This window comes from Pinus tabuliformis, chromosome 7, assembly GCF_031772625.1.
Source record: "Pinus tabuliformis cultivar Carrire ecotype Pingquan chromosome 7, CPIR1, whole genome shotgun sequence".
Classification (NCBI taxonomy): Eukaryota; Viridiplantae; Streptophyta; class Pinopsida; order Pinales; family Pinaceae; genus Pinus; species Pinus tabuliformis.
The window spans coordinates 361,661,654-361,685,097 of NC_142293.1; the positions used below are offsets into that span (position 1 = coordinate 361,661,654).

At 39.0% G+C, this 23,444-nt stretch overlaps 2 protein-coding genes and 1 long non-coding RNA gene across 3 annotated transcripts; all 3 read right to left on the reverse strand.

Moving 5' to 3' along the window:
- Window positions 1–894: 894 nt before the first annotated feature.
- Window positions 895–2,147, reverse strand: LOC149247448 (arginine decarboxylase-like). Its single transcript, XM_089444275.1, has 2 exons — window positions 2,074–2,147; window positions 895–1,522 (listed from the first exon to the last, which is right to left on the reverse strand). Exons 1-2 carry the CDS (start codon window positions 2,145–2,147, stop codon window positions 895–897), a joined length of 702 nt encoding a protein of 233 aa, XP_089300401.1.
- Window positions 2,148–2,511: 364 nt separating this feature from the next.
- On the reverse strand, window positions 2,512–10,813 carry LOC149247449 (arginine decarboxylase-like). The gene is made up of 2 exons (XM_089444279.1): window positions 10,680–10,813; window positions 2,512–3,040 (listed from the first exon to the last, which is right to left on the reverse strand). The coding sequence occupies exons 1-2, from the start codon at window positions 10,811–10,813 to the stop codon at window positions 2,512–2,514; spliced, it is 663 nt and encodes a 220-aa protein (XP_089300405.1).
- A 7,993-nt stretch (window positions 10,814–18,806) lies between these two features.
- Window positions 18,807–19,762, reverse strand: LOC149247450 (uncharacterized). Its single transcript, XR_016265635.1, has 2 exons — window positions 19,671–19,762; window positions 18,807–19,523 (listed from the first exon to the last, which is right to left on the reverse strand). It is a non-coding gene; the product is annotated as an uncharacterized LOC149247450 (long non-coding RNA).
- Between the last annotated feature and the right edge of the window lie 3,682 nt (window positions 19,763–23,444).

Genomic DNA, 23,444 nt, shown 5'->3' on the forward strand with positions numbered 1-23,444 from the left:
TATTTAAATTTATAAGAGCAAATCAAAATCTTTATACCAACTTACCATTACATATCAATTACTCTTGGAATTCATAATTTCTTTTACACAAGCACTCTAAGAATGGTTGGAAAACCCATTAACACTCCATGGTAAGTAACATGTAATGTATGACTAATAAATTTAATCACATTAGTCATGACATTTTCAATCAAATGAAATACTTTTAACTATCAATTATTCATGCAATGTCAAGTAATATTTTCACCATAGTACTTCCACAAGTACTTCAAGAGCACCAACCCTCTAATCATCAAAATGATAAACCACTGCACAACGTGCATATTGTCTTATCTCCCCCTAAATACATCGACACAGTACTTCTAAACTTCTCAGAGAACACCTAGCTCTCTAATCCTTGAAATGATCAATAAATACACCAAATGCATATTGTCCTAGCCCATGCTAAGACATTCAAAACATTACTACTACAATAAAGGAACTTATACTTCCAGTAATTCCTTTCCAAGCATTACGCTCATTTCTTATCAATATGTACATAAAATATTTACACAATTATATAGAAAATTCATTTTTAACATAACACATAACTGATTATTTAATTTTTTTAGTTATGAAAACCACAATAAGCTAAAGAACGATCATCCCAACCAATTGGAAATGATTTTCATAACTAGATCGAGTCATTTTTACATCAAAACAATTTTCTAATAGAGACCATACCAGGTCTAGTATGGAATCCCACTGGTTAACCAAATCAAGAGATCTAATGACCACATAGGGTCCAATATAGGTGATGAAAACGAAGTCTGGGTGATCTTCATTTTCAGTATTTTCACAAGTCCGATCTTGGGACCTGTGGGTTATGGGCCCACGAAGCTATCCTGAGACTTCTCACAGTCTTCTCAACGTGACTGAGCAACACTTCCTACTGATCCAACCACAACAAAAGTCATCTCTCGCCAGGCAACTGCTTCCGGAGTGCAGCAAGACCTGTAACCTTGTTTCTGTAAGTTTCCGGACGATGCCGACGATTTCCAAACTCGTGAGCTCAAATTTGCCCTTTTCGCCGGATGTAGCGCCGAAATGGCCGCCATGCTTGGTCCTCAGCTTGGCTCGAACCCCAATAACAGGCCTCACAAATAACCTGCGGCTCACATTGAGAACCAAATCCAATTCTTCTTCTTGCTTCAACACAATAACACAGTTAAAATTCAGGCATCTCGCAGCAAGCGCCAGAGATATATATTCTTCATCTTTGTATCCATTACAGACAAGCAAAGCCTTAGGGCTTGCCTTACACATGAAAGCCATAGCTAGCAACAGCTCTAGTTTCGACCCGGCTTCAAGCCCGAATGCATAGGGCTTCCCAAACTCCACAATGTTCTCAACCACATATCGATCTTGATTACATTTAACAGGATAAACCCCCTGAAAATAAGACTCATACGACTGCATGCGCATTGCAGAATCAAAGGCCGATTGCAGAGATTCCAGCCTGTGCTTCAGCACATCAGGAAACCTAATAATAAGCAAACGATTCAAACAAAAGATACACAGATACGCAGAGATAAACTCACAATGAAGCAATTGCGTACAAATTCACACAAACACATTTTTTATTATTTACAATCTCAGGTTACAATTTAAGGCATTTCAGCCTTAATCCAGAATTTCTCAGGCAACTACATTTTGTCCTCTCTCTCACGCACAAGGTTTTCTCCTGTCCTTCTCCCTCCTCTCATGAATCTTTCAGTTCTTATTACACATACACATTCAGATACAGTCAGTTTTAACTGATTTTTAACTAAAATTAGTTTATTAATTGAATCTTGTTCAAGATTGCCTTGGTTGTCCATGTGGTTGTCCACTTGTCCTCTTCCTCTAATTTTCTTTCATTGAGGTGTCCAGATGCTCCTGCATCATACTCCCGAGGTACAAAAATTATGACCTCCTGGTCATATGCTCCTGAGGTACAAAATTATGACCTCCTGGTCATATGCTTTTCCTGAGCAATTCTACCCACTGTTTCTCTTCTTCAGTGGAATTGCCTTCTGTGAGCTGCAATCAAACCTCTGCAATAGCAAGTCCTCCCTGCTACCAGATGCCCTACCAAGCTTCTCCGCTGAGCTTAGTCCTCCCGGCATCTCCGCGGTTCTCTCCTCTCGAACCAAGTGAGCACTCCTGCTCCAGGTTTGCTGCAATCTTCTCACCTTCACAAACAAACTGTACCTCTTTTTCCTTCGTACCTCCTTTCTTCGCATGCAAAAAACTCCTCTCCGCAGGAAATCTTTTCCCGCTCTGATACCACTTGATGAAAACGAAGTCTGGGTGATCTTCATTTTCAGTATTTTCACAAGTCCGATCTTGGGACCTGTGGGTTATGGGCCCACGAAGCTATCCTGAGACTTCTCACAGTCTTCTCAACGTGACTGAGCAACACTTCCTACTGATCCAACCACAACAAAAGTCATCTCTCGCCAGGCAACTGCTTCTGGAGTGCAGCAAGACCTATAACCTTGTTTCTGTAAGTTTCCGGACGATGCCGACGATTTCCAAACTCGTGAGCTCAAATTTTCCCTTTTCGCCGGATGTAGCACCGAAATGGCCGCCATGCTTGGTCCTCAGCTTGGCTCGAACCCCAATAACAGGCCTCACAGATAACCTGCGGCTCACACTGAGAACCAAATCCAATTCTTCTTCTTGCTTCAACACAATAACACAGTTAAAATTCAGGCGTCTCGCAGCAAGCGCCAGAGATATATATTCTTCATCTTTGTATCCATTACAGACAAGCAAAGCCTTAGGGCTTGCTTTACACATGAAAGCCATAGCCAGCAACAGCTCTGGTTTCGACCCGGCTTCAAGCCCGAATGCATAGGGCTTCCCAAACTCCACAATGTTCTCAACCACATATCGATCTTGATTATATTTAACAGGATAAACCCCCTGAAAATAAGACTCATACGACTTCATGCGCATTGCATAATCAAAGGCCGATTGCAGAGATTCCAGCCTGTGCTTCAGCACATCAGGAAACCTAATAATAAGCAAACGATTCAAACAAAAGATACACGGATACGCAGAGATAAACTCACAATGAAGCAATTGCGTACAAATTCACACAAACACATTTTTTATTATTTACAATCTCAGGTTACAATTTAAGGCATTTCAGCCTTAATCCAGAATTTCTCAGGCAACTACATTTTGTCCTCTCTCTCACGCATAGGGTTTTCTCCTGTCCTTCTCCCTCCTCTCATGAATCTTTCAGTTCTTATTACACATACACATTCAGATACAGTCAGTTTTAACTGATTTTTAACTAAAATTAGTTTATTAACTGAATCTTGTTCAAGATTGCCTTGGTTGTCCATGTCGTTGTCCACTTGTCCTCTTCCTCTAATTTTCTTTCATTGAGGTGTCCAGATGCTCCTGCATCAATAGGATTCATCTTAGCATCGTCCTACCTATTCCTTTGACAGGGTATTGTCTATGAGGAATTTTAGGCCTCCTTCAACAAGCTCCAAAATCAACAGAGTTGCCTCAGACTTTTTCCCCTCTTCACCATCTTGGCCAACTCTTTTCCCTTATTGAGATCATCTATCTCTAGGGGGGAAATATCCGGGCAGGCAACTGCCATAAACCCAAGGCCTTATGGCCTTTCTGAACTGTCCACAATTACCTGACATGTTAAATTTCTCTTTTAGCACTCTTTCCCATATTAGTTTACATAATGAACCATATGCACATTAATTTCTAATAATTGCCAAGAATTCATTTAATTTTAGACGGTTGTTGATGAGAACTATTATATATATTTTTATATATACTAAATTGTAATATTTTCATTTCGTAACAGTTAGAATTTTTACGACAATTACAATAGGAATATTACATACCCCCCCCCCTCCCTTAAATAGAACATCATCCTCGATGTTCACCTCCCGCTAGAACTTGAATTTCAATTATGATATAACAATCTAAACAACCCAAAAGGAAATCCTTCTCCTTCAAAATAAAGGATTTCATTTCCAATAAATACCAATAAGCCAAAAGAAATAATGTTTTATCAATAAGCATAAGCATTCGTAACTGCAAAATAAACAATTTATACTTTCCATCACTCAATCATTAATCAAATTTATAAGAACAAATCAAAATATTTATACCAACTTACCATTACTTACTAATTACTCTTGGAAGTCATAATCACTTTTACACAAGCACTGTAAGAATGGTTGGAAACCCCATCAACACTGCATCGAAAGTAACATGTAAGGTATGACTAACAAATTCAATCACATTTGTCATGACATTTTCAATCAAATGAAATACTTTTAGCTATCACTTATTCATGCGATGTCAAGCGATATTTTAATCATAGTACTTCCACAAGTACTTAAATAGCATCAACCCTCTAATCATCAAAATGATAAAGCACTACACCACGTGCACATTGTCTTAGCTCCCGCTAAAGACATCCACACAGTACTTCTAAAAGTACTCAGAGAACACCTAGCTCTCTAATCGTTGAAATGATCAATAAATGCACTAAGTGCATACTTTCCTAGCCCATGCTAAGACATCCAAAATATTAGTACTACAATAAAGGAACTTGTACTTCTAATAATTTCTTTCCGAGCATTAGGCTCCTTTCCTGTCAATATGTACATAAAATATTTACACAATTATATAGAAAATTCATTTTTAACAAACACATAATTGATTAGTTAATTTGTTTAGCTATGAGAACCGCAATAAGTTAAAGAATGATCCTCCCAACAAATAGGAAATGATTTCCATAACCAAATCGAGTCATTTTTATATCCAGACAGTTTTCTGACAGAGACCATACGAGGTCCAGTATGGAATTTCACTAGCTAACTAGCTTAAGAATTCCAATGACCATATAGGGTCTAATATAGGATTCCTCTTGGCAGCGTCCTTCCTATTCCTCTGACAGTGTCCCTTCTATGAGGAATTTTGGGCCTCCTCCAACAGGCTCCAAAATCAACAGCGTTTCCTCTGACTTTTTCCCCTCTTCACCATCTTGGCCAACTCTTTTCCCTTACTGAGATAATCTATCTCTAGGGGGAGAAAATCTGGGCAGGCAACTGACATCAACCCAAGGACCTCTAGCCTTTCACAACTGTCCACAATTGTTGGACATGTTAAATTTATATTTTAGCACTCTTTCCTATATTACTTTACATAATGAACCATATGAACATTATCATTAAAACAAAAGAAACATTTATGTACATCATGAATTCATACAACATGATTCCATAATATCTATATTGATAGGAAACATAACTGACATATAAGTGGTATATATTCTGATTTTCCAAGTAACACAATCATTGCATATCATAACATTATACTTTCTCATTTACGATTGCAATTCACATTGCAACATTTTACCTTCACAAGTTTTCTTGTTTCCATTAAGTTGTCATTGCTTAATCCCATCAGCTATGTTAGTCATAAATATGTATTATTTAATCAAGTATTCACTTTTTCAACCATTATAGTTTCATGCATACAACACTGTCATGCATAAAAGTATATGCAAATATTCATTAATGTGTGAATGCCAATAACAGTTAAAGTAACAATTCAAACACTTGCAATTTCTCATAGTGTATTGTTACCAACAGACCAACACATGAAGTAGCTACAATAATCACTTATTCACAACTTGCAATAAGCCTAAATCAAAACCAATTCATGCATATAAGTTTTTTTAGTTATTCATGTGACACTAACTAATCAATGCTATCTCAATGCATCCATGACAGGACTCAATCAGTAACTAATTATTACATTCAAATCTCACTACTTGAATCATTTTTTGTTTTTAACATCTAAAGGGGTGCTTTCAATGTCCTTTTTAAAACATTTTATTGTCCTCTTCAAGAACATTCCCTATCTTTTACATTCATGCATTCTCTCATTGTAAGTAGTGCATTGTAACTTTAGTCATGTTCATTAAATGTATCAGTAATATTGTCATATATGCAAAGGTTAGTAGTTGATTCTCACTTCCTTAATGAGTGTTCAATATTGTTCATAGGTGTAATAGAGGTTTTATTATTCTTTATCCTAATCAAGACTCAAATGTCATGAACACAGTTTTGCAGTAGAATTTATTACTTACTACTCTTCAATGTGGTTATAAACATGAATCACACATCTCATGTCAAACGTAGTCTACTGCATATATCAATATGTAGATTTTTAGACTCATACCTGAGCTGATTCCCACTAGTAACATACGTCGATTTATTTTCTGCTTAATAATTCCCAATGGTGCCAGTGCTGCAACCTTTAGCTGTGATACCACTGGTAACATCCCCTAGTAACCTCGCATGGAAATGCATGGAGTAAGAAATTTGTACATATTTTACCTACAAGTAACTATATAGTTTAATATTCCAATTCCTCATTAGCCATTAGATAGAATTTTTATCATTACATAGTGTACTTTAGTAAGGGAATAGTAAGTTACATAACCATTAATAACCACTTTTGTAGAATATTGACATAAACTTTCTGATGAAACCTTGCATCAGTTTCATGATTCCATTAACTATATTAGCTAAACACATATTTGATATTATAAACACCAACTCATGCAAGGAATCCACATCATAAAAGTAAGACAATAGGTAACCACATCATTAAACACTGATATACCCTAGAAACCCCGTAGGGTAAAAACCAACAATCGTTTAATTTTATTATTAAATTTTCATGAGGGTGTTCACCCCTCACTCAATGGCTTATACGAGATTCCATTCCTTAACCATTATCATAAAATCTTATAAGTAAATATCACCTAAAATACAACATATTTAGATAAAATTTATTACAATCATCATGATATAATTTACCCACAAATTTTCAATATTTATATCTTTGTGGCTTGGTTGTTTCATCAGTGGAACATCTTATAACTCACACTCATCTGCATGGACTATTAATTCTTTACATGCCACAATGTTAAACATAATCTATCATTTGCACAAGTCACCATATTTTCTTGCCAATGTTGTCGTCAACAAACATTGATATCATGATTACATAGAGTATTTATCAACCAATAATCAATCTTTAATAGCGATTCTTCAACATCTATTCATGGCATACATGAAATGTCAATAAACTATTGCAACATGCTTCCTTTAACAACACTGCATATGCATTAGTTATAAGTGTATAACCATCAATGAACGTTTATAAACAATACCATATTAACTAATATTTCCCCTTGCATAAGCACACATTCTTACAAGAAAAATCACTACAACTTTCTAGACATTCCTTTAAAGGAACTAACACATCAATTATAATCTTTTTACATGCAAATTACATAAACTTTATCAAAAGAACTAGCCCTTTAGCTATTACTTTTGATGCATGCAAATACGTAAATAAATCTAACACAACATGTTGTCACTTCCCACATGTGAATGTATATTATTTCCAATGAAAGCTAACACAAATCTTGCATGCATATACATCTCATTCCACAAGAAAATAAGATAATAGTTATGTTAGCATTAAAGTAATCACATATAGTTTTTCTAAAGAAATATAGCGCAATATTTCTTCTATCCATACAATGAACATATCACTATAACACAATGACTATTCTTTGTGCATGCAAGAGCTTATCATAATAGACCTTCTTTAATGTATGCGAGACATATTCCATTCTCTAGAATTCTACCATCATTTCATGTAAACAATTACATACTTCTTTCTCAAAAGGAATTTAATATAACCTAATTTCCATATCTTCCTATATGTAAGTTTCTCATGGTTGCCTTTCAAGAAATTATCATAGATAACCATCTTTATGCATAAAAACCAGGCAACAATAACAAAGTTAACTTAACCTTTTATGCACCAAAATCAAGAAATTGACACAATTCATCTAGTCAGATAATCTTTTCAAAAGATTATTCTTTTCCAGAAAGTTAGCGTAATAACTTTCTCTATATACACACAAAACATATTTTCTATGTCAAAATGGTTACCCTTTTGCGTATGCAACATGTGTTTTTCCTAACACAATGACCTTTAGTTCAATTCACATAATATTTTCAAGAAACAAGCATAGATTCTTGTTCTTGTATGAACACAATTCATATGCATCTTTTAAGAAAACAATCTATTTTTGTTTCAAGAAATCTATCATAAAAGCCATTATTTTCATACATGCAACTATGAACTCTTTTTCTAAAAAGAAATTATCTTAATGACTATTTTTTTTGTGTATATAGAACATACATTTTCTTCAAGAAAGTTAGTAATGATTATCTATGTGCCTAGAAGCATATGTTCCCTTCAAGAAACTAAAAATAAATTTATATTATTACAAAGGAATCTAGCTCATTAGTTATTTGTATCATGCATGCAATGCATATTTATTTCACAAGAAACTTCAAAAAATAACTATTATCACAATGCATTTAAGCATATATTCTTTTTCAAGAACTTTTTATTTAAAAAAAATCACATATTTTATTCAAAGAAAACCTAGCCACTTTTCATACTATCTCCTCAAGAACTTTACATGTCTCATGTATCTTTTCTCAAGAGGATATCTTGGCTACTTAGCAAGAATTTCATGTATTTCTTAGGAGGATATCTTGGCTACTTAGCAAGAATTTCATTTATCTTTTCTCAAGAGGATACCTTGGCGACTTAGTACGAATTTGGTTAATTTATTCCAATAAAATGACAAAGCTACTTAGCTTTTAACACACAAGATTCACATGTAATATTTCTAAGAGAAACTACAAATTTACTTAGCTTTTATGTGCAAGAATTAGTGTAATTTCTCTCAAGAAAATAACAAAGCTACTTAACTTTAAAAGACAAACTTCACATGTAATCTTTCTAAAAACACCACATATTTACTTAACTTTTATGTAAAAATATCTCACACATTATTTTCCTAACATCATTGCAGTCCTTTATATACATAGTATATAAACTCTTTTTTTGGGAAAGTAATCTATATACCTATTATATATATAAAAAAATTGGAAAATAATATAGTAACTTATATTTAAAAAAAAAAATCAAATAAACACATATTTTTCACATTCCTCACTGCATAGGGTTATATATAGATATAGATTTTCTAGGAAATCTTTCAAAAGATAGCCAAATAAAAGTACATATATTTTTCCAGGAAAAAGACGAACAAATTACTTATCTTTGCCGTGGGCCTCCATCACCTTCATCATTTGTTTCGATCGAGTGAAAACACATATGAGAACCACGCTACTCATACTATGGTGGCATAGCTAGTCTTTGCAACAATGTACAATCCATAGTATGGCACCGAAAACTTCAACCGTGTGTTTATCCAGCCCTTCAAAGCCCCATACATGGTGAAATAAAGAATGATCCAATAATGGTCAAGAATTCGTATAATTTTAATGAAAACGGTTGTAATATTTTCATTTCCTAACTGTTAGGAGTTTTACCCCAGTTACAATAGGGATATTACAAATAATAATTTAGAATTCAAGTATAAATGCAGTAATTATAATTTAAAACATAATGGTATTTCATAATTAATATAATTCTATTTTAGGTTCTATTTCATATCTTTAATACATAATGTTACTATTAAAATTACATACATTTATAATTTCAATAAATCAATACCAAATTTAATATTAATTTTAAAATATACCAAAAACAAAATATAAAAAAATAAACCCCATATATATATATATATAGATATAATAATTTCTCTTTGCATCTGTGCGAGGTTTTGGCTCCTCTTTCTTCTCCACGCGCCCCTGCACGGGGGAAGTTTTGTCTACATTCTCAGCGCTCCGTCATGGTCACTCTGTAATATTTCTTATCCCCCTATATTGACCACTCCTGTGATGCAACTATCTGAAGTTTTCCTGCGCCTTCAGCCTGAAAATTTCTTTTCTTCTACGATCATAACCTTCTCCTGGCATGTCAAATTTCTATGGGTCGCTCGGTTATCTCCCACATAGTGTTTGAGGCCTGGTGCTAGTTTGCGCCTGTGGTCTAAGCGGCGCTCTTGCTATCGGAGGATGCTCGATGGTATAGGTTAGTACTTTGGAATGGCCTCTTATTATCTTCAGCTCTCATTTATTTTTTTCGGCTGTTAATTTTTACTCTGGTTCAGGCTATTTTTTGATATGATAATATGGTATTCATTGTCTTTACTTAGAAGTTTGTGATTTGATAATAAGTCTAATCTATATTCTTAAACATTGATTATGTGTTGCTCGGGTTACGGTTTTATCATTTTTCATTAGTCGTCTTGTCCTCAATACCAGGCACTCATGTTCTAGACTGATTTTCTCAGTTGGTTATGGGTTTCCATTAATAACCTCAAGCAATATATTGTTATATCTAACCCCTGCACAGACTTCTGATTTAAAATTGGACCATGGTGGTGTATCTGTGATTTCTGATGTTGTTGCATTATATGTCCCAACATTTCTTCCTGAACCCTTCCTTCTCCTGCCCATGGTGTTCACTAGTTTTTCTGGCACCGGATTTTTGGTTTGAATTCTATTCCAGCTGAAGGTTGGCCATGACGTAAGTGGGTGTGGATTTTCCCTCTTCTCATTGAAGGAGTGCTTCCATCTATGAAGTCTTCCATGTACGTCGCACTGTACATAGGCCATCCTTCCTTTTCTTTGTCAGAATGGAAAGGTTCCTGAGATTTGGTATCCATAATTTGATGGGTCTGTAGGCCGTCATTCTTACTACTTTCCTGGATTTCCATCATTCGTACCATCTCGCTCATCTGATCCTTTATTTAGCATTGACCTTTAGTCTGTCTCTGTATTTTTTCCTACTTTTCATTTATTCTTGGAGACTCTTTGTCCCTTTCTCTATCTTTTCGGGATTATTTTCATAGTCTCCAAGAGGATTGTGTCCATCTCCATTTAATGGATTCTCATTCTGACGCATCTATTGTCTCGGCCATGGTGAAGGCCACCATGGCTGCAGAGGTTTCCTATGCCAGATCAGATCACAAAGCTGATTGGAAATCCACTCTAGCTGAAGAGATTTTTCCCCACTCTCTCCCCGAACATGATCCTATGGGTGGCGGTCAGGTTTTCCCTACACGTCGTAAGAATCTGCATCCTGTTAAATCATCTCCTCCTCCTGATGCTATCAACCTGGATGGTCCATTATTATCAGATCGAATTGCTAGTTTACAAAAGCGGGCTCTGGTTGGACGTTGGCATTTTCGGACTATGGAAGACACCTAAGTTCGAACCTGGATTGCTTCAAAATGGACTCCCCTCCTGGGATATATCCCGACCATTGTTCTCCTAATGAACAATTGGTACAGCTTTCATTTTCTTCGATTCTGAGATTTGGAGATTATCCTCGCTATCCCATGGGTATGTGACAAAAGTTTTCTCGTAATGAACAATTGGTACAGCTTTCATTTTCTTCGGGTCTGAGATTTGGAGATTATCCTGGCTATCCCATGGGTATGTGACAAAAGTTTTCTCGCTTTACACAGATGGTTTATTGGCTTCAATCCTCTCTGATGTACCCCCCAAAACAACTATACATGGCTTAAGCTGTCGGGTTTGCCAATTGAACTATGGACTAAGAAATCTCTGGTGAAAATTGGAAACGCTATTGGATGTTTTATTTATGTTGACCCTAAATGCATCGGAGCCAAGGACAAGCGGGTTGCTTGGCTCCTTATTGAAAAAGAATATAGAGGCGGTTTCCCAGAGTTCATTGACCCAACATGGGATATGTCCAACATACAACAAAGGCTGGATTATTGGGGTGTCCTGTTTAGATGCTCTGATTGTCACAAAACCGACCACTTCATTTCTCAATGCCCTCGTCGTCATGGTGGTAGGCATAAAGTAAAGAAGCAATTTGAAAATAATCCTGGATTATCAACTAGAAATGTAGATGATGAACATAAATGCTATAATCATTTGGATTATTATTGTGGCCCTGATTTTCCGTCAGCTCATCTGGCTTCTCCTCATGGAAATTCTCCGAGACGATCTTCTAGTCTGCCTCACACACGCTATCCTTTTGTTGAGCCCATCCATCATCATCATAGTCCTAAAATGGAGAACATAAGTCGTCCTCGATCATCATCCATTGCTAAATCCCCGGACCCATTATATAGCTTCCCCTCTGTTCGTCAGTCGGTATTCTCTGTCATTCCTTCGCCTCCTGAACCTGGTCCAGACTCAGCGATTCCTCCTCCTCCCATGGTTCCCCGACCCTCTCGAGATCTTCCAACTGCATCTCACATTACATATATTTCTTCATCCCCCCAATCCCCCCTTATCCACAATACCCTTCCCCATAGAATCCCATCTCCCCCCCTCCGAAGCCCATAAATGACCCCAAAGGAAAATCTCCTTGTATTTCAGCCACTCCTCAAAATTCTCCCTAATCCTCGCCCTTAAACACATTTGACTGTGACCTCGATCTCCTTCTCAAACGTGAAACCCTCAAACTTCAACCTCTGACTATCCATCAACTGAATAGATCTCCTTCCCCTATTATTAGCCCTACCTCTGCTGGTAATATCACTGTTAGACGCAAACATAATCGGGGAAGCAGGCATTTCAGGGGAAGGAAAGGAAGGCCGGAAATCACTATTCGGGACATTTCCCTTGTTGACATCCCTATCACTGAAATTGTTGTTGAAGATGTCTTTGATATGGGGCCCCTTAGAGCAGGCAGGCCAGGGGAGGTGGCAAAATGATTAGCATTCTCTTGATGAATATTCGGGGTCTCAGGGCTGGCCCAAAATTTTTGGCCCTCAAGGATCTTTTTTGCTCTACAATTTCAAAGATGATCCTCATCCAAGAGACTATGCACGATAGTCATGAATCAATATCATATTTCAAAAGAATGTACCCATCGTGGCATATGGCTGTGACAAGTGCAGTTGGACCATCTGGGGGTCTGGCGGTATTACAGGATCCGCACTGGATCTTGGCGGTTGCTTTTCAATGCTTTGCTAGTATCCTTCTTGCCTACTTTAGGGGTTCTCCGGGGCCTATTCATATATTAAATGTCTATTCCCATTACAGAGAGCGATCTCCCTTCTGGGATCTTTTCTTATCATCTGAGTTTCTTGAACTTTATTCCCTATTGATCGGTGGGGATTTAGATTGTACTCTGTGCAATAATGAAATATGGGGAAGAGGTAGAAAAAAAGACCAAGTGGGCGGCTTGATTCATGATGCTATCATTCAGCATAACTTTGTTGATGTTCTGCCTATAAAATTGGGCCCCACATGGGATAATGGGAGAATGCATGATGCATTTCTCGCAAAGAGACTTGACCAATTTCTCATACATGATAGATTGATCGACAAATTTGGTCCCCCATCGGTGAAGATAATTCCTAATTTTATTTCAGATCATAGGCCCATTTCCATACAATGGAATCATTTTGGTCATAGGTATGGTTATCCTTTCAAATTTAATCGCGTATGGCTTGAGGATGACCAATTCAACAAATTTATTAATGAATCATGGCTTTCCTCCTCATTCTTGGGTCATCAGGATCTTCCCCTATCTTTCTTGGATCGCTTGTCTGTCCTTCGGAAGGGGGTCAAAAGGTGGCAACATGAAAAATCGATCTCCAATAGGTTGGCCCTGCAGGAAATAAGCAAGAAATTGGAAAAATTATCTGAGCTCTTTAAAGCTCCATGTATGCCTATGGCAATTTTTTCTCAAATATTGGAATTGGAGAAAAGAAAACATAAAATTTTATCAATCGAAGAAGCTTCCTGGTAGCTAAAGAGCCTAGCTTTATGGCTCAAGGAGGGCGACAAAAATACGAAAATTTTCCATAGATTTTCTAATAAGCAGCGGGAAGCAAATTCTATTTGGGAAATTAAGAATGGATATGGCTTATCATTCATGTCACATGAAAAATATCTGAGGAAGTTGTTAAATATTTCCGGCAGGCTTACAGCAGGAACAGAGGTTGTGATATTGATGACATATTTTGGGGTATTGATCCGTATCCTACTATGTTTGATGAGAATCAGAACAATCTTCTCTATTCTATGGTTTCTGAGGAAGAATTATTGGCTACGATGAAATCGTTTCAAAAAGATAAATGTCCTAGTCGGGATGGGTGGACTATAGAATTTTTCTTACATTTCTTCGATCTATTCAAGATCGATCTTCTGAAAATGGTCGAGGATTCCAGGATTCATGGATATATAAGTCAAAATATTTCCTCCACATTTATAGCATTAATTCCTAAAAAGAAGGACTCTCACACATTTATGGACTGCAGGCCCATTTCCCTGTGTAACATTATTTATAAGATCATCTCTAAAATTATTTCTGTTCGGTTAAGAAATATCTTGTCAATCCACTTGACCCCTGAACAACATGGATTCCTAAAGGATCAGAACATATTGGAGGCTATGGCTCTCACACAAGAATGTCTCCATTCCATGCATTCCAGGAAGATTGATGCGGCATTATTAAAAATAAATCTGAAAAAAGCATACGATTGTATAGGCTAGGGTTTTATTAGATGCCTCATTGCTAAGATTGGCCTTGATGGTAAATGTTCTAGTTGGATTATGGCATGCATTGTTGATGTTAATTATGATGTTCTTATAAATGGTATACCAACCCCTTTTTTCATGGCTGCCAGAGGTTTACCGCAAGGCTGTTCCTTGTCGACACTTCTTTTTATTCTTGTCATGGACTCTTTGAGTCTTCACATTAAAAGGGCGGTCCATGAAAAAAGATGTCGTCCACTTCCTATCAGCGGGGACATTTCCATATCTCATAGTTTTTTTTGTTGACGACATCCTTCTATCGACGATGCTTTGTAAAGCATCATGGATATATTTATATGAAATTTTGGGGAAGTTCAAAAAGTCACTAGGATGTGTATTAATGAGGGGAAATCGTCTTTTCATCTAGAAAACATTCATGGGGATCTTATTTCCTTCCTCTCCCAACTTTTCAATATTGAAGCTTTTCCTATCAAGGATGGGCTAAAATACCTTGGTTATCAATTAAAACCTATTGACTACTCCACTACTGATTGGACATGGATTCCCGATTGATTCTACAAGAAAATTGCCGGATGGCAATACAAATGTTTGTCTATTACTAGCTGAGCGATTTCGACCTAGGTTGTGCTGGTTCCAATTATGGATTACTGGGCACATCTCTTCTTCATTCCTGCATCAATTATCAATAGCCTTAACCGCCTTACTGCTAACTTCATCTGGGGAAGTCACAAAGAGCAGAAAAAATTTCATTTAACAAAGCTCTTGATGTTGGCTCATCCAAAAAAGATGGGAGGCTGGGGTATGTTGGACCTAAATCTGTTCAAAAAATCTCTCCTTTGTAAATCCATGTGGAAGGATGTTTTGGGTGATTCACTTTGGAGCAAGGCCATCATATCTAAGTATATGGAAAATAGAGACATCACTTTCTGGATTAGGCAAGGCACCATTGGATCCACTCGAGGTTGAGCTATTTGCAGAAGTTTTCAGAAAATAGAGAACTTCTTCCTACAAAACCTGATGTGGAAATTCCAGTTCGGGAAAAAAATCATTATTGGTCTGGATGCCATTGCAAGGGGGGAGGGGACTATTCCCATTTCCCATCAGCTACTTGGGGCATTGCACAATAGAGGTATTATTTTCTAGGACAAAGCCATCCGAAAATGGGAGGATGACATTCCTATATGGAAGACGACTAATGAGTTGGGCCTTATAGATACACTGGAACCCCATTGGAACTTGGTCACATCGGCTATGAGGGACAGAGGAATATTTCGAACAGCAGACGATGACATTCTTATATGGAAGGGGCTTGGTGGAAGATCTTATGTGTTTGTTAGGCACATCTATCAACAACTCCTTCTTATAGAATCTGAACATCTGACTTATATCTTCCCACTCTCCCTATGGAAAACTGGTTGCCCCCTTAAAATCATATTATTTGCTTGGTTGGTCTTCTACAACAAGAATCTTACATGGGAAAATCTCTAAAAAAGGAATTGGAATGGACCCGCCATTTGTCCCCTATGCAAATCAAATATTGAGAACAACCTACATATTTTTCTTCTCTGCCCCTATCATAGATGATATGGCAGAAATTGGTTGCCTACTTCGACATCAACAGAATCACTTTCCCCTCCATTTTGGAAGCATTTGTATGGTGGGGCAACATGAATATTGATTGGAGGCCCATTCCTTTGCTGTCCTTATGGGCCATATGGAAATGGCGGAATGCGGATATATTTAACTCAAAAATGGATAATCATTCTACCGCTTTTGAATCAATTCTCTATCAATACAATGATCTAAATATCTCAAAGCTTACTCGGGATAGAAGTGGGAGAAAGGCTCTGTCAATGGAACTATCAGGTGTCCTACGGGCCTATTTCGATGGGGCAACTCAACATGGATACTGTGCTTGTGGCGTTTATATCATTCCTATGGAGGGGCAGCAGATTGAAATATATTGGAATGGTGGTGTTGGATCCAATAACAAAGCTAAGGTTATGGCGCTGGCTGGCATTCTATCCTTCTATGATTTTCTCGACATTCGAGGGCTCCAAATATTTGGGGATTCAAAGGAGATTATTGATCATGTTAGATCTAAACACGTCATAAAAAACATCGACTTATCGGGATGGCTGGACAGGATTGAGGCAATATGGAACTACAGAAAGGATTACTCTATAGGCCATATTGACAAAGAATATAACAAGGTGGTTGATGCTCTATCGAAGAAAGGACTTTCCTCTCAACATGAAGTCTGGATGATGAGTATTACAATGGACAAAAAATCTCACCAAATTCAAGAATTTATCATGCTGGGTACATAACTCTCTCTTCTCCTCGCCGTCAATCTTGTATGCATCTGGCTCCCACATTTTTGCACATCTCTGCATCAGTTTTTATTTCCTATATTTAGTCATGGTTATCTGCAAATGCCCCATATTTTTTCTTAATCTACATCTGAACATTTTGTACATTCTAATGAAGGTCTATTGTCTCGGGATTATTTAGAATTCCCTCTAGTTTGGTATGATTTGCTTATTCAGCTTTATCACATGTTTTATCGTCTTATGATGTACTATTTTTCTGCATATGAAATTTTATAGAAATTTATCTTTTTTCATGCTGAAGAAAAAAAATAAAAAAATAAATTTATATTGCATGTTTAATTCAGTTCTATTTCACATTTCTAATGCAAAATCAAATTTCATGGGCGGAGATCTACTTTAAAGTTTCTTGCACGGATTTAATATTAGGATTTGCTGCAGAGATTTAAGTTAAACCGTGGAGATCTACGGCAGATATTTTTACGGCAGAGATGTTGTAATGCCCCAGGATAAATGTAAATATTTGACTTTACTGTGGTAAATGACAAACTGTATTGACATTATTATCTGTTTGAATTTAAATAATATTGGATTTTAAAAAAAAAATTAAGAAATGTTTTCTTTAAAAGCTGACAACTTCTCAAGGGAAGTTAGAGGCAAGACAGTTGCTGTGATTCCAAACCCTAACTATTTTTCCCTAACTGGAAAGGTTTCCAGAGGAAATAGGAAGGGAGGGGAAAAAGAAAAGGGTTATGTGCTGTTGGGACAGACAGAAAGGAAAAAAAAGAACAGAAGTGGCTAAATCTGGTGATGACGAGATAGCGAGACACTGAGTGTAAATATCTTGCTGAGGACAGTGGTCCTGCAAGAGAGCAAGGGGGAGATTCTGGTCCCAAAAGACGAATCTCATGGACGGGTGGCAGATTGAAAGCAGATGAACAGAGGTAATCTCGGCTACTCAAGTGTTTAGGCAAGCTACAGTGACTCAGGTAAGTGGCTGAACTGTGTTAGAAGCATTTAAAAGCATTGATGAAGTAAGTTGTACTTTATAGTAGCATTTCTATGATTATTTATCAAAGACTGTGTCATAGGTAAAGAAGACTCTTACCAAGAAACCATGATAACCAATGACTTTTTTTTTAACAAAGAAAAAAAACAAGAATACTGTGAGGGTCACCATAACCGAGCAAATGTACAGTTACAAGGGAAACAAAGGGTAGATACGTAAACCATCTCTTGTCCCGTGGGACATAAAGTGGGGTGTTGTAGAAGCAAAAGAAACCGTGTATTAGGGGCAGAGAAGGCCCAGGAAAACTAGTTTGGTATGATTGTGCAACTGTTAATTAAAGTTTGCCGACTGCAGGAGGGAAACCACAATTTATGCACTCATAACCCTAGGTGTAGGGTTTCATTTTAGAATTAAAGGTCTGTTGTAGTAGAAGTTGGAAACATTTAAATGGTGGAAGGGAGCCCCGCGTGGAGGGTCGACCCAATTCTTTGAATGAACGAGGGTCTTACATTCCACGGATGGCCCAATACCCATGATTTATCATGTACATATGTAATCTTCGATGGAGGTAACTTATTACCGAATCAGTTAAATCATTGGATAAGTTTATGCCCAACGACTATACTGTCTCTATTATAGTATAACAAGAAAATCTTGTTACTATTGCCAAAATCTAGGTATGCCTAGTGGCCATATGTTTACTGTATATTAAACAAGAAATACCCGTTGCTATCGCCAAACATCCAAATACGTCAAATGGCTATATGAATCTGTATATTACCAAATAAAGAAAAAAAGAAATGAAAACCACGACTTTACTGCCAACTGGTATCAGCAAGATTAACCTGTAGGAATATAAAATGTTAACTGCATAACTGAAGGATTCGTAACTGAAAGGAATAAGTGGAGGAATAGTATTATTTGGAGAACAAACAAATAATTCTACGCAATATTGAATTAAGGGGATCCCTGTAACAATTTGACATGGAACTCATATTGTACAAATACTGACATGCCTGAAAACTCTGCGGTAGTAAAAATAAAGAAACCTTGATTGGGTAAACCAATACATGATAAACGCCTTTGGGGCACAAAATAAAGCTGACAGCAGTCGCAACCAAAAGGAAGAACATTTTAATGTACAGAATATGTGTAAACATTTCATAAACCAAGTATAAACAGCACATGACTTCCAGCATCTATAATAAGGCACAAGCTAAAGGAAATAGACAAATTGTAACCCGGTTGAAAGAAATTACATGTAGGCCAGTGCAGTTCCTATGGCTTTAGAGGGAAAACCCTCGAAGCGAAAAACCCTTACAAATTATGTACATGGTACATGAAACAGAGTTTCGGAAGGTGCACCCAAAACCCGGGTGATACATTGCAAGACAAGCCCTAAACTCTGAATTAAGTCCTTTCACAAAAATCTTAAATACAACTGCAGAGATAGCACCAAACTCCGAAATAAGCCTGTTCACAAGAAAATTAATGGAGTATTCATTTACAAAACATAACCAGGCAGAAAGCCCTCATACCCGGCCAGAATTGAAGCTAATCTCTGGAGAACTGAGGTTAAACCAGTGCCAAGCACGAAGCCTGAGCCGAGGGAGCCTGCAAAAGATCACCAAAATTAAATTAGAAACCCAACAGTCTCAGGATGTATGGAAAAGAAGTATAAAAGAAAAACCCTGTATGCATGAGAGAATCTCAACCACTATTTCACAAGGAGATTAGCAGTCCGTAAGGCATGAAGCTTACCAGTGACGGAATTGGAGGACAAGGACCAAGATAGGGCATGCTGAGCACCTCCCATGACCACCATAGAAACCTGAGTCGAGTAGAAGAACTGACATTGTAACGCCCTGGCGATTTGGGCAGAGGCGCGCCTTCACCCGACGGGCGACCCGGGTGGGCAACCCGTGGGCGACCCGTGCACGACGGGCGGGCGACCCGGGTGGGCGACCCGTGGGCGACCCGTGCACGACGGGCGGGCGCCCCGGGCGCGCGACCCGTGCACGGCGAACAGTTACAGGTTTGGCGAGCTGCGGTATTCGGCGAACGGAAGGCGAGCTGCGGACGAGCTGCAGCAGACTTGGACGCGGGCGCAGCTACCCGAACCGGCAGACAGTTTACGGTTGAGGCTCGGGCGAGCCGAAACGGAGAGCCACCCAAGGGCGACCCGCGCCCGACGGGCGGGCGACCCATGGGCGGTCCACACCCGACCACCAAACGACGACATGGCGGACAGCGACATGGCGGGCAGCGAACACGGCGAACAGCAGCGTGGGCGCGAGTTGGTGGACACGGCGTGGCACGGTTGAGCGCGGAGATGCGGGCAAAGGGAGGGCGACCCGGGCGGGTGCCCCTCCATACGGCGGACGGGCAAAAACGCGAACAGCAACCGGGCGTGCGACAGCAAACAGAAATGCGACGTTCCTACGAGCCAATTGCGACGTTTGGGAGCACTTACATAAACTTGGAAAATAATGCGATGGAGTCACAAGACTTTATAAGGGCATAGGGAGGCCTTGCCCTTAGGCAAGGGCCGACCTGCCCATAAGTAAAGAGAGGGGCTTCAACGCATGTATTTTGGGGGTCGGCTCAAAGCGCTGACACCCCTTTGTCATAAGATGAGATGGCTATATATTCAAGGCGCAGAAGGCTCATTTGACAACAAGCACTTCGCTCTCCTCTTGGTCATCGATCTAGAGATAAGAGGACGCAGAGAAGTGCGCATCTCTCATGCGCATAAGTGAATAAGTGCGCAGTTCAACCGGGGATTGGTTCTAAGGACGACGGTTCATGGTGAAGGACGATTTGGTGCGGAATTGATTTGGTAGAGCTTTAGAGGCTCGGGTGAGCTCGCTCTTACCAAAGGTAATTGTTATCAAGTTATAAAAGGCTCTCTTGCCTCGTTGTAAAAGTTCTAAGTGTTGGCCGTGGGTTTGCCCGACACACTTGTGATTGTATTATTGAAAAGGGATTCATAATATATATTTGGGCGAACTCGTTAGAGAGTTGCCCCTCCCATTATCATTTGTGTGCAATTGTTATGTGCTCGGTTTTACATTGCATATTGGTTATGTTTGTATATGAAGATTAATGCCTTGTCTTAATTAAATAACAAGAATTAAGCATGTTAATGTGTAAGGCGTAGTCTATGTGTACAAGTATTACGAAAAAGAAAGTACATGGTAGTGCCGCACCCCCCCAGATAACGGTTGGAAGACTACCGTAGACTCAGGGGCGTGACAGGTGGTATCAGAGCTCGGTCTAGAGCTGATGAGCAGGGTTGCTCACACACTTGAAGTTGGCAGTTGACAAGGTTCTTGCAGGTGACTTGGGGAAGCCGATGAATGGTCGAAACAAGGCCGCAAAAGAAGATGGCCGCTAACTCTCAAGCCGGGTCTAGCCATACAATGAAGGATCCCGTGAAGGATCCTCATCTTGAGTTCATGGGAAAGGTGATTGAAAGAATGGAGACTTTGGAGTCTTCTTGGAACCAAGATGTGGACTCGCTTACTAAGGAACGAGAAGCCATCTCGAAGGTTAGGGAAGAACTTGAAGAACTCCGGACACAAAACGATGAGCTCAAAGCACAATGTGAGTACAACGATCTTATGTGTACTCGATTGGAAGGAAGGGTCAAGGAAGTTGAAGAATCAAGAGATCAGGGTCTTGCAGAAATCACAAACTTGAGAGGAACTCTTGACAAGGTAAATAAAAGTCTTGATCAAGCCAAGGACGAGATTGAGGTATTGAAGAGAGCCATGAGGTATAACTCAGGTGGAGGAGTGCCTCATGTAAAGGTCAAAGAGCCGGAATCTTATGACGGTACAAGGAGTGCAAAAACTATTGGTAACTTCTTGTGGGACATGGAGCAGTACTTGGAACGGTTAAGTCTGCCTGATGGGGAGACACAAGTCAAGGTGGCCGCTCAATTCCTAACAAATGATGCCAAGATGTGGTGGCGAAGGAGGGTGGATCAGATTATCAATGGAAATTCTGATGACATCACTTCATGGGACGACATGAAGAAAGCTTTGCAGACCCATTTCAGTCCTCAGGAAGAAACATGGGAAGCAAGGATGAAGATCAAGTTCATCAAACAAACCGGAAGCCTACAAGCATATCAGCGAGAGTTTTCGAGTGCAGCTCTGGAACTTCCCGATATGGCGGAAAGAGACAAGGTGTTCAACTTTATTATTGGGTTGAAGCCTTTGGCACGCAATGAGGTGAAGTGACAGAAAATTAGAACACTTGAGGAAGCTTTTGCTGCGGTTGACAGGTTGGTGGACCACTATGATGAGACTTCTAATGAGAAAAAGAAGTCCGACAAACCGAAAGACAAGAAGAAGGAGGATACTCCGAAATCAGATGATGGTGCAAAGATGAAGAAGCCTTTGTAGTGTTGGTTATGTGAAGGACCACACACGGTGAAAAATTTCCCATCTAAACCAAAGTTGACCGCTGTTACACAACCTGCCGAGGAGGATGACAATGCTTCTGTGGGGATGATGCAGATACTTGGTGCAGCTGCTACTACGGAAGTGGCTTCTAGGAGGGATCCGGAAAGAAACAGGTTGGAGTATGTTCAGATGAAGATTGGTGGGGCCGATGTACTCACTATGGTTGATAGTGGGGCTTCACATAACTTCATGAGTGAAGACACCGCAAGGAGACTTGGGCTGAAATTTGTACCTGTGAAGGCACAAATGAAGACGGTGAATTCTCCTCCTATGGCAATCCTTGGTATGGCCGAAAAGGTGGACACCACACTTGGTGGATGGACCGGGAAGGTGGACTTCACCATAGTGCGGATTGATGACTATGAGGTAGTATTGGGGATGGAGTTCATGAAACAGTTTGAAGCTATGGTTGTGCCACATTTGAGGAAACTCTTCATTTATGATGGAAGGGAAGATGTGCCCATTGGTGTTCCAACCATTGGTGTAACAAAACCCGATCATAAGTTAGGAGGAATGCAGATGGAGGACAAGGTAAAGGTAGACAAGCGGTTGTCTACGATGGAGGCAAAGATTGCAGAACAATCTATGGTCATCCGAGCACTTTCAGATAGCATCTCGGACTTATCGAGAAGGCTAGAGTTGGTGGAGGACGATGATGACGATGATGAGCTATATGTGAGGCCGAACATCCAGAAGGAAGATCGAGAAGCATATCTACAAAGGATGGAGGTTGAGGATCCAGACAGAGGGATCGAGCTAATTAGTGAAGGAGAGCCTCCAGGCTCTTCTCGCTCCACATCTTCTTAGATGACATAGAAGATGGGGCTCATTGTTAAGCTGCTCATGGCAGTGAGCCCTCAAACTTGGTTGAGCAGGTATTGTCATCACAATGTGCTGCAGAAAGATGGGGTTTCCATGGACCTGGGCATGGGATCGTGGAAGTAAGTGTTGGCACATGGCTAGGATGTGCAACACTTGTTATACATGGGCAGTTGGCACATGGAGATGACTTGGTGGAAACGGGACCTTATATCTGTTGCAGAGGTGTTGCCTTATATGGGGG

What these genes read in the sequence shown, in the direction of transcription:
- LOC149247448 (XM_089444275.1), bottom strand. Translation starts at nt 2,147, where the DNA reads ATGCCGGGAGGACTAAGCTCAGCGGAGAAGCTTGGTAGGGCATCTGGT. An exon ending in GAGGACTTGCTATTGCAGAG is followed by an intron (nt 1,523 to 2,073) that starts GTTTGATTGCAG and finishes GCTTATTATTAG; the next exon opens with GTTTCCTGATGTGCTGAAGC.
- LOC149247449 (XM_089444279.1), bottom strand. Translation starts at nt 10,813, where the DNA reads ATGGTACGAATGATGGAAATCCAGGAAAGTAGTAAGAATGACGGCCTA. An exon ending in TGGCCTATGTACAGTGCGAC is followed by an intron (nt 3,041 to 10,679) that starts GTACATGGAAGA and finishes GCTTATTATTAG; the next exon opens with GTTTCCTGATGTGCTGAAGC.